The sequence below is a fragment of the Barbatula barbatula genome (assembly GCF_947034865.1).
Source record: "Barbatula barbatula genome assembly, chromosome: 9".
NCBI classification, from domain to species: Eukaryota; Metazoa; Chordata; class Actinopteri; order Cypriniformes; family Nemacheilidae; genus Barbatula; species Barbatula barbatula.
In genome coordinates, this window is record NC_136772.1 from 19,141,932 (window position 1) to 19,152,959 (window position 11,028).

The 11,028-nt window shown below is 42.9% G+C and overlaps 1 protein-coding gene across 2 annotated transcripts in view; it reads left to right on the top strand.

Moving 5' to 3' along the window:
- The window catches only part of pde9aa (phosphodiesterase 9aa), a gene marked incomplete at its 5' end in the record, with an annotated part of 28,721 nt that overhangs the window by 17,275 nt on the left and 418 nt on the right, over positions 1-11,028 (top strand). For both annotated transcript variants that reach the window (XM_079463969.1, XM_079463968.1), the window contains 8 exons: positions 504-590; positions 760-864; positions 7,576-7,658; positions 7,744-7,900; positions 8,132-8,245; positions 9,030-9,134; positions 9,246-9,374; positions 10,917-11,012. In XM_079463969.1, the coding sequence (XP_079320095.1) occupies positions 504-590; positions 760-864; positions 7,576-7,658; positions 7,744-7,900; positions 8,132-8,245; positions 9,030-9,134; positions 9,246-9,374; positions 10,917-11,012 (876 nt within the window). The remainder of the gene's footprint in view (positions 1-503; positions 591-759; positions 865-7,575; positions 7,659-7,743; positions 7,901-8,131; positions 8,246-9,029; positions 9,135-9,245; positions 9,375-10,916; positions 11,013-11,028) is intronic.

Here is an 11,028-nt window from a genome sequence, read left to right on the forward strand (position 1 = left end):
TGTTGGTACATTGTACGTACTCTGCGTACTCTGCCTTGCATACCCTCCCTCGTGTACGGAGTACCCTTGTTCCTGTTGCCAATTTGTGGATTTTTTTGTAGCTTTTTTTTTCTAAAACTTTGTTTTGTCCCCCTTGTGGGAAGTTTGGGTCTGCCTTGTGTTGTTCATGTTTTCCCCATCGTCTGCCTGTGCTTGGGTTCTGTCCTAATCCCTGACATTTTTATCAATTATTATCTATATTGGAATGGTTTGTCAATTTCACTCTTGTTCTTATTATTGTTATAAATTAAACAGTAAGATGAATTTTTATATTCAAAAAATGAATTTTCAGTGTGATCTCCAATGTGATCTACTTTATCAAAATGAATTTAAAAAAATCAATCAATCATTAAACTGTGCATAGTTGAAAAAAACATAAGAATGCTTGGCATACATAAATTGCTGATAATAATTTTCATACTGACGAAGATGCTATCTTCATTGGATTTTTATTTCATTTTAAGATGCTGAGTTGCCTGGAGCATATGTACCACGACCTTGGACTAGTGAGAGACTTTAAAATAAACCCCATCATGATGAAAAGGTGGCTGGTAAGAAAACTAGCTATAATTTAACCAATTATATAGTTAGTGGTATTTCTGGAGAGAATGTGAGTACTTGCCAATGGCCATTCTTGTCCCTACAAGCCTTAAGGCCCGGATCCAATGTAATATTCTTTTTATTCTGTTTCTCTAAGTCTTGTTCTCTGTTCACTCTTAGCTCTGCATCCATGACAATTACAGGAACAATCCCTTTCATAATTTCCGCCACTGCTTCTGTGTCACACAGATGATGTACAGTATGATCTACCTCTGCAACCTACAGGTATAAACTTTAATATGAAGTTATCAAGGGAACCCATCACCACTATTTGACCTCTATCAAAATTTTAATTCCTTCTAAATATATTAAATATATTAATACAATATAAAATGTATACAAAACTTTCTATAGTTTTCTACACTGGTCTTCATTGTTGTCACTCATTGCTACACTGTCTATTGCTGTCAGGATCACTTTCCTTAGAAATACAGTTAGCTACACTATATTCAACTGCAACTCGCAACTCGCTCGATGCCTCCATCTCCGGAGTCAGCAGTGGGTGATGTCCCTGCGGGCCATTTTTATCCTGAGTGAACTCAAATAGACAGCCGACGTGCTAACTCGACAGGTCATGCTCCACGGAGAGTGGTGACTCCATCCCCGTGCACCAGCCCAGTTGGGAACAGTTCGGGCAGGCACAGGTGGTCCTGTTTCCTCCCCAGGCCCTTCCCATTGCCTGTGTTGGCACTCCCTGACCGAGGTCACCTTGTAACTGATGCCTTCACGGAAGTACGCCATCGCACCAGTGAGCCTCCTCGCACAGGGAAGCTCTGCTAGGGGTATTTAGCTCTGCTAGTGGCGCCCTATGGGCCCTACCAGACTCTGTTCTGGGAAGGGAGCGCTTCTTACGGTCACTCCCCCTGGCCGATTTCCCCTTACAAAGTCGTTCTCGGGAAAAGGGCATGGCCTGGCACCTGTGACCAGACCTCTGGAACCTCCATGTCTGACCCCTGGACAGGACGAGCAGATCGTGAGCACGGCCATTCAAAACAAGAGCTAACCATTTGGTGACTGTATGCTTAAGTGGTGCCTCTTCTCATCCTGGTACACTTCCCGCTGGGAAGACCCACAGATTGTGTGTTCAGTGTTGCGCTGTCCCTCTCAGGTAAGTATTATGGACGGCACAACCCGACCAGCGATTCCTAAGGGGTGCGCCGTGGGGGGGGCTAATCCCCCTGTCCACCCCGCACCCTCGTGCCTTAAGTGGTCCTGGTAGGCCGGCGTAAAGGTCCCATTTGGGCGTATACCTGCGAAGTGCCTTCTCCTCTCTTCAGGTGAGTAAGTGTGCTACTCCAGCCTCCCTTCTTCCTCCACTCGATGAAGTCAAGGCATCCCATCCATCATTACACACTTCCTGGCGGCAGGCTAAGCGGAGCAGCCTGCCCCCTTAGGGCGGGTACTACCTGAGCACTTAGTGTATAGGTCTAACCGGACCTAGTGCTCCAGATGTAGTAACCCCCCCTCACAGGGCGGTTCCGTCTGACGTATCCTCATGGGCCGGCTCCCCGTGTTGGTAGCCCATGACCACCCCTTGGTGGGCCTCCACCTCTCGCGGTTCAACCCCACATTGTTCCCATGAGTTCTCCCCTGCGGACGAGACCATGTAGGTGTCTCCACTAAAACTCCTCCCTGCGGTAGGAAGTGGTCTCTGTAGCGTGTTTCCTCAGTGAGGAAATAGCGCTTCCCAGTGCTCCTTACGGTGTCAGGCGGCCAACTCGCCTTTAGAGTAACAAGGCCACCGCCTGCATGACCGATAGTAAGAGCCTATCGTCGTGATCACATGAATTTATACCTTACTACACCACTGGATGGTTACGGTTCGCGGGGACGCTCACTTTGACGCGCCTTGGCTGGTCAGTGTCGTTCCGCTGGAAATCGTGAGTTGTGTTTTCAAGAGGGACCACCTTCTGTCAGTCTCAACACAACGTTGAGAGACCGACAGAAAGGGAACGTCTCGGTTACGTATGTAACCTCTGTTCCCTGATGGAGGGAACAAGACATTGTGTCCATCATGCCACAGGCGCTGCGCCGGCCTACTGCAGCGAACGAGAGTGCCTCTCAGTTTCCTCAGCCCAAAAAGGTGAATGAATGTGCACACCATCTTCCCTTTTATATCTGTATGTACGGGGCAGGGACTGGCATGCCGTCCCATTCACCAAGTTCATATGCCTTTTCAAAAGTATAATTGGAGATGATAGGTTCCCAAGTTAAATTAATTCTGTCTATCTGGACACGTTTCATTCCCTCCACCATGGAACAGAGGTTACATAAGTAAAAAAGACGTTTGTTTTACATTTATATCATGTTCATGATATAGATTTTATATTGCCTAAAACATAACCCTCACACAGTTAGACTGATACATAATTTGGATCATAATTTTGATATGAAACAGTCGATTGTCATGATATTCAACTATATGTAGTTATCTTCATAGATGTAAAGAAGTAAAGACTATTTAAGTTTGCAACTCATCCGATTAATTTGGGATTGTCATGTATTGGAAAAAACACTGTTCCTGAATTAATATGTCATGCAATTATCTCCTTATTTTTGTCAATAAACTGTTGGTAAGAATGCTCATTGCATCGTGTTGACACAGACACAGCTTTGCTTTGGCGGGGCTTAGTTTGTACAACCAAATCAGTTACGCTAACATCTCTACGACTTTCAACATCCGTCCACCCCCTCGGCTCACCTCCCCGAACCCACTATTATCTGCATAGTTGAACTCCTGAAAGTTATTCTTTTGACTCCAGTAATCGAAATGCAATAATTTAAGTATTCAGTGAACAGTTTTAATGGCTTTGCGATACAATCATAACTAATTATAGGTAGTTGACAGACTAATATGCAAATTTGTCCTCAGGGGTGTTATTGGCCCACTTGCATAACTCAAATCCACCTGTAGCCAACAGTGAGATCAGTTTGTCGACCAGGTGACGAGCTTCTTCAACCGATGGGAGACTTTGCAGACAATTGTCCACATAAAAGGATTGTTCTATGGACACTCGAACGTCTTCATCTGGCTGACTGTGGTGCCAAATGGAAGGACTTGCCATGAGTAGATGCTGGGTGGTTCCTCTGTCTTCAGATCTTGCCACAGGAAGCGCAGCAATGGCTTGTCCTCTGGGAGCACCCTCACCTGATGAAACATGCCTTTAATATCGCTGCTGACAGCAATTGCACGCTCTCTGAAGCGCAGCAGTACACCGAGTAGACTGGAATTTAAAGTGGGCCCAGGCATCATCAGCTCATTAAGGGTTTCTCCATTGTACATGAAGGAACAGTTGAACACGATCCTGCTCTTACTGTTATGGCTCACCATGTGATGTGGGATGAACCAGGACTCTGCTGCTTTGCCCAGCTCCTCTTCTTACACTTTAACTGCATAGCCCGCCTTTTCCAGCATTCCAATCTCTGTACAGTATGCAGATGCTCTTCGAGGGTCCCGCAGCAGGCACCTCTCTGTACTTCGGAGATTAGCTACCACAGCCCCCTTAGGTGCCTGAAGCTGTGGCATGTTCTTTACCCTGAGGAGGGGAGTAGCGTAGTGCTGAATTCCGTCAACCTCTACTCATGTGGTCTTCATCTCCAGCAGGCGGACTGCTTCCTGATCCGGCCTTGAGCATGTGACAAGTTTTTCGCTCCTGTATGGCAGAACATCCAGCTGCCACAATCTCTCTACACTCTGTAGAAGCTCGTTAGTGGGTGAGAGGATGGAGACGTGCAGGCATTGTTGTGATGTTGCCTGCTGCTTGCTGTACCTGGTCGGGCTGCTTGGCACTTGATAAGGCCTTCTTAACTGTCGGTGTGCTCTCAGGTTGGTCTGTGGTATGCAGGATGTTGGTGTTCTTGCCACTCTTAGCGTTGCGGCGCTCTGTGCTGGGTCCTACTCTGCTCTTGTTTTCACCGATTAGAGGCTCATACACTGTCTCTTGCATCTTCAGCTCGTAGTCAAGCCAGTCAGAAAAGTGCAATAGGCTTGGGATTGTAACACGCTGTGGGTACAGGAACCTCTTAAATTCCTCCCGTATATCATGGGGCAGTTTGGATAGCAACCGTGTCACATGTGAACCACAGTGAAGCTCAGTCTTTCCACTTTCCCCAAGCTGGTCTAACATTGCCACGAGTGCTCTTACTGTCAGGGCGAATCGCTTAAACCCACTGGAGTCACCATGTGCAAGATTAGGGGCCTCCATTAAATCAGCTATTTTCCTGAGAGCTAGCTGGTGAGGCTGTCCATATTGCTCGATTAGACTTGTCATAGTGTCAGTGCAGGGCTGTAGTGAGTTAGTGTACGAGTACGCTATTAGAAGTGCCTCTTCATACACAAGGTGGTCCACAAAGATCTGGTATTTAAAGCGCTCTGTAGCGTCCACAGGCAGCAGGTTCTCCAGAGCGACCTTAAGCCTGGCGAACTCTCTCGGATCCCCTTTAGTGAATGCAGGGATTGTGGGTTTAGGCCCGCGGTACACTGTCTCATGGTGGTGTGAGGGTCGCAGGTCTTTGGGTAGCGACTCACATCTTCATGGGGTGTAGGGTACATAGTACTCTGGTGTCTGCCCCCCACCCACTGGATAATGGGACTCAGGGTGACTGGGGCACTCCTGCTGATGTGTCATCTTAAGGTCTCTCAGTGCTCTTACGAGCTCTGCCTTTAGGTCCTGTGATTGTGGCTGACAAACGTTTTCTGCTACTGGGGGTGGTGGCGGTGGCCAGTCATTGTCATCCAGAGGTAGAGTGTGAGCACCAACAGGTGGCGGAATTGGCATGGTTTGGTACGCCCCACCATCCTGCTCTATGTCATGCTGGTGGTAGGCAGATGTAGGGAAAGAAGAGGGGGCTACCTGTCGCAGTGCTGATGCGTCTGGAAGGGGCGTACGAGCGTTAAGTCGCCTGTGCATGTCCATTACCTCTTGCTGCAGCCTTTGATTATCTTCCCTCATCTTATAAAGAACTTCAAGGACTTCCAGCGCTGTTTCTGGGGCAGGTCTCGATTGGGCAGAGGCAGGCGTACTCTGAAAAAGGGGTTCTGCATACTCAAACTGAAGTGGATATGCAGCGTCCGCTCCCCGTATGACACTTCTGGCCTCATGCATCAGTGGTGGTGTGAGAGGTGTCATCCTGGCGTGTCTCTCTGGGAATCTCACCATGCTGTTGTAGGGCCGCTGTTGCTCTAACAGTGTAGCCGGTTGATGAGGCAAATGAGAGGGCGGCTGCAATGCTTGGAGGGAGATGTTATAGTCTTCCATCCAGGCTGGTCGTCGGATCTCTCGGCGGGGTCGGGCATCTACTGGGTGTGTATGCTGATCCAAAAACATCTCTATACAATCCTACGGTGGCCACGCTGAATCCGGCTCGAAGGATCAAATCTTTTGTTGTTGGAAAGGACTGTATAATTTGACTGGTCTTTAAAAGTTTATGGCCGCCAGGGAGCATCGATTAGAATGCACACAAGATGTTCCATTTAGGTGTTTATTGGACTTAAGGTTTAAATATGACGGTGTCTGTGGTTCTGAAACAAAGGTACAGGCATAAATCTGTAAATGTTAACTCTCTATATAAATGTTAAATAGTTATTACATGCCTAACAGGTATATAATTAAACCCACACAATTAAAGATGAAATCCTCATTTCGTTATGTATGACTTTAATGCAGTGTTATAATAAAGGCTTATTACTAAGCAAATACAGACTTATAAATACAGTCATACAATATATCCCTGTTCAAAGATTAATTTGTTGCGCAATAACTGCAACAATATAACATAGTACATTTGGCTGAAAATAAATAAGTATGAACTGCAGAGTTACTCCTTAAATTAAACAACGTTACATTACAACGTTGTTAAATTAAACAATGTTCATTGCATGAACAACAGAGAAAAGACATTATTTCAATTAAGACATGTAAGGCTTGCAGATTAAATCTCCATTAATTATCAGTGTTCTCAAGAATTAAACCCACTAGCAGTGCTAATTAAGCTCCGCCATTATACGATAATGACCAACATGCCACGACATTAATCTGAGGTGAAAATAACAACAAACTTCCGTATACTCACTGGTAGTTGCACGCACACAGTTCTAGACACTTGTAAACGAGTACTATCAGTATTAGAACAAATATAAATATAAACTGCACAGTCTCTCAACACCAACGCTCACTTTCCCAAAACCGAAACTAAACTGTCTCCTTCCGCACGCCGGAACTGGGCACATTGACACTCCTGATTGGCTGATTCTCAAGCAGCCAGTTTTATCGGTCTGAAAAGGGTCGTCCTTTGTCACACACGCACGACGATGACGTACTTCCGCTCAAATCGCTGCCAGATAGGTCACTTCCGCTCTCATAGCACTAAGGGGATTTTTCACCAAGTGATAACGATGTGTATAATAATATTCACAATGCTCACCTGTAGTGCTGTGATCATGCCTCTACTAAGTGCAAAAGTTCACTTTGCTTTTTGTCATATTTGTTGATGTACTTTGAAACGGATAGCCTGAAGTTCTTCTCCTTTTTGGTTGTCGACGTATGGCTAATTGTTTGAATAAAAAGACTCCCGTTGTTGATCGTAATCCTATGTACATCCTGAAGAGAAACGCCAATGTTCCCTATGGCACCGGATGCAACAGAGCTGGCAGAGATTTTAGTGGAAGGACATAACCGCTCTGTGTGCATGGATGTTATGGATAAAAGAGCATATAAATGGCTGGTGGGTGGGGGGTGTAAAACCAATTCCGCTCATATGCCTCACTCTGCTCTCGGTTACCATGGAGGTTATTGCATATAATAACCTATAAGTTATTACTGGCCTGGCTATAGAGGCCAAACTTTTAACTCTAATTTACCCATCTAGGAGGACTGGAATACACATCAACACACACAAATATATAGGAGTCTAAGTGTGCTGTGTTCTTCTTTTTAGGAAAAGTTAACACAAGTAGATATTCTTATTTTGATGACTGCAGCCGTGTGTCACGACTTGGATCATCCTGGGTACAACAATACGTAAGAGGTTCTATCATTTATAAAAGCATATAAACATGAACATGCTTCCACATTCATTCACAAACACATACTCACTGTTTTGCAGGTATCAGATTAATGCACGCACAGAGCTGGCTGTGAGGTACAATGACATCTCCCCTCTGGAGAACCACCACTGTGCTGTGGCCTTTCAGATATTCTCTCAGCCAGACTGTAATATCTTTGCCAACTTCGATCCTGAAGCTTTCAAACAGATTCGTCAGGTTTGGCTTTCCATGTTTCAATAAATGAATAAATAAAACCTTCAATTAAAATGTTCTCCAGAAATTATTATTGGCCAGTACTCTACTGTACATAGTGATGAACTATACCTGGACTGTGATTTAATTTTTTTCATCTAAAAATACCATTTGGTTTTATATGCTGTCACTTTATGCAATTACATTAAAACCTTTTTAGTTTTGACCGAAGTGTCCAAATACTTTCTTTCACAGGGAACTATCACTCTGATACTGGCCACAGACATGGCTCGACATGGAGAGATTCTGGACTCTTTTAAACAGAAAGTGGATAACTTTGAATTCGCAAATGAGGAGCATGTTACTTGTGTGAGCTTTCTGTACAGTACCTGCACTTCCCAAAAAACATAATTGTATTACCATTTTTTTAGATATATCCCATCAAGGTCCATGTAAATACTACTATGATAATAATTTGGCATCATTATCATAAAATATAATCCAGTACCACAGTATGTATATTGTAGGGGTTGATGGGCATGTTTTAAATAGTGGTTAGTTTATACTATAAAACAGTTTTTCGCCTTAAATTTTTTTATTTTCAACACGCTGGGTCAAAATGGGGACACAAATTAACTGGGTTAATTGAATTAAAGAAATTAATTCCTTTTTTGACCCAATGCTGGATTGAAAATAAACCATTTTATTTAGAGTGTTGAGAATAGGGTGGTACATAATTGTTTAAAATTAAACACTTTGACTCAATATGTACCCACTAAAATCACAAAAATGTATGTCAATACATTTAAATCAGAAATAATTTATTATACTTAGACAAGAACTGGTATTTTTGGAACAGACAGTAGGAAGGGCAATGAAAGAAAACAGTGGCCATTCTAGTCCGGTGTCTTTTGAATTCTTTTTTTTGGCGGTATTGGAGGTCTGAAAAAATACAAAGCATGTTTTTTCCCGGTTTTTATTTTCAAATAAATGCAAATAGAAACAATAATTGGAATTGGAATTTGGTAAAAATACTTTTAGTAGTTCACAGAATGAAATTAAAATGATAGTTTTATCTAAACACATGCCTATAAATAGAAAATTTTAAAATTCTCTGAAATAGTTTTGAAGCATGACACTTTTTTTCTGACAGTTAAAGATGATCCTGATTAAATGCTGTGACATCTCTAATGAAGTTCGGCCGATGGAGGTTGCTGAGCCGTGGGTGGACTGTTTACTGGAAGAGTATTTCATACAGGTGTGTCTGAAAACATCCCGAGTTAGAAATTCATCCTTCATTGTAAAACTTCAATTCAGTTGTATGTTCTTCATTAGTATTGATTTCTTTCTAAATACTCCCATTAAACAGAGTGATCGAGAGAAGGCAGAGGGTTTACCTGTAGCTCCTTTCATGGACAGAGAAAAAGTGACCAAGCCCACTGCTCAAATTGGCTTCATCAAGTTTGTCCTCATCCCTATGTTTGAGACAGTAATGAAGGTAACGCTGAATACAGTTTAAATTATGTTTTTTTATGAAGACACCAGTTTTATGAATTTTATCGGGCCTTCTCACAGTGCTACCTTTGCTTGCATGCTCCTGGTCATGTTTATTTTAAGTGTAATAGTATCTTTTATTGTGGCTGCTTGTCTCCAGATTTCCTTTGAAAAGCATCTTGCATTCTCTAAATCTAGTGATGCATCCAGCAAATGAAAAAATAGGTTTAGCGGAAACAATCCAGTGGCCCGTTTCAATAAGGAGGGTCAACCAACACAGAGTTAACTCTGAGTTGATTTACACCAAGATGCGAAACTTTGAGTTTTTGGTTTCAGAACAGCTGATTTGAGTTACTTCTATCAACTCTGGGTTGGCTCACCTTGAGTTGAGCGCATACACCACAACTACGACAACCCATGATCAATAGAGCTCTGATATGACAATTCACCATGGCAACGGCACCAAAAGAAAAAGCAACAAGGCGGCAGAAAGCACTTGAGCAAAGGCACACTTTCCGCTCTGCATACAGTGGCTTTACTAATGTGCTGAAAATGACTGAAGATTAAATGAATAGATAAATCTACCAATAAACAAATAAATGAATCAGTAAATGGATGAATAAATGAATGAAACACCAGGAATAAAATTTAAATAATAAAAAATATTATATTCTCACTCCCCCATCAATGCTCTGGTGATGAGTGTGAGACGTCGTGTATACTTGTTAGGGGTCAGAATGATCAGCGGTTTGAACCCTGCTTGGAGCAGATTTGGGTAGGAATGGCTGCAGGTTTTGGTTAATTGTTTGTACCTTTATCGCTTAATTTCTGCATTTATGTCTGTATTTATTAATTTCTGTATTCGTGCACTTTATGAAGTCCTTTCTCACCCTCCATAGAAAAATACAATTTGTGAGCAAATGTAGGGAAAGAGTATGCTCTGATGTAACACATGGGCACGATGACTGATGTTATTGATGTAAGGATGAATGATGTGTTGATATATCTATTTCACTGCAAAGAAAAATGGTACAGTTTTAATACAAATGCACAGGGAAATGACAAATTCCACTCGCCACCTAAATTGCTCTCCTGAAATCAAAATACATCCCTATGAATTAATGCAGCTTCTTCACGTAGAGGATCGTCTATAAAGGCACACATGACATTTTAGTCACCGAGATGGTCTCTGTGTGGTGCAAAGAATGACACTTATAAATTAATGAATGATGTACACCACCACTTGAGCTTTAAAATGGAGAGGAGATCGAAAGAAACTGGGTTTACCAAAGAAAACCTGTTCCCGACGAGTTAAGGTTCAAAGAGTAAGTTACCATGGTTACTGACTTGGAGTATAATTTACCTCTCTTTTAGAAACAGGCTCGAGTTTCCCTGCTTTTTCGGGTTTGACATACATCGCATTCTGAAACGGAAAACCCAGAGTTTCCTTCATTTCAGAGTTTTCACTAAACCACCTTTCTGAAACGGACCCATGGTTGCTATAAAAATCAGAAGATGGTTGTGATGTTAATATTCTTCTTTGTAGTTATTTCCTCAGATTGAAGAGGTAATGGTACAGCCACTAAGAGAATCCCGGGACAGATACGAGGAGCTTAAACAGATAGATGACGCCATGAATGAGGTTAACAGCGAGCACG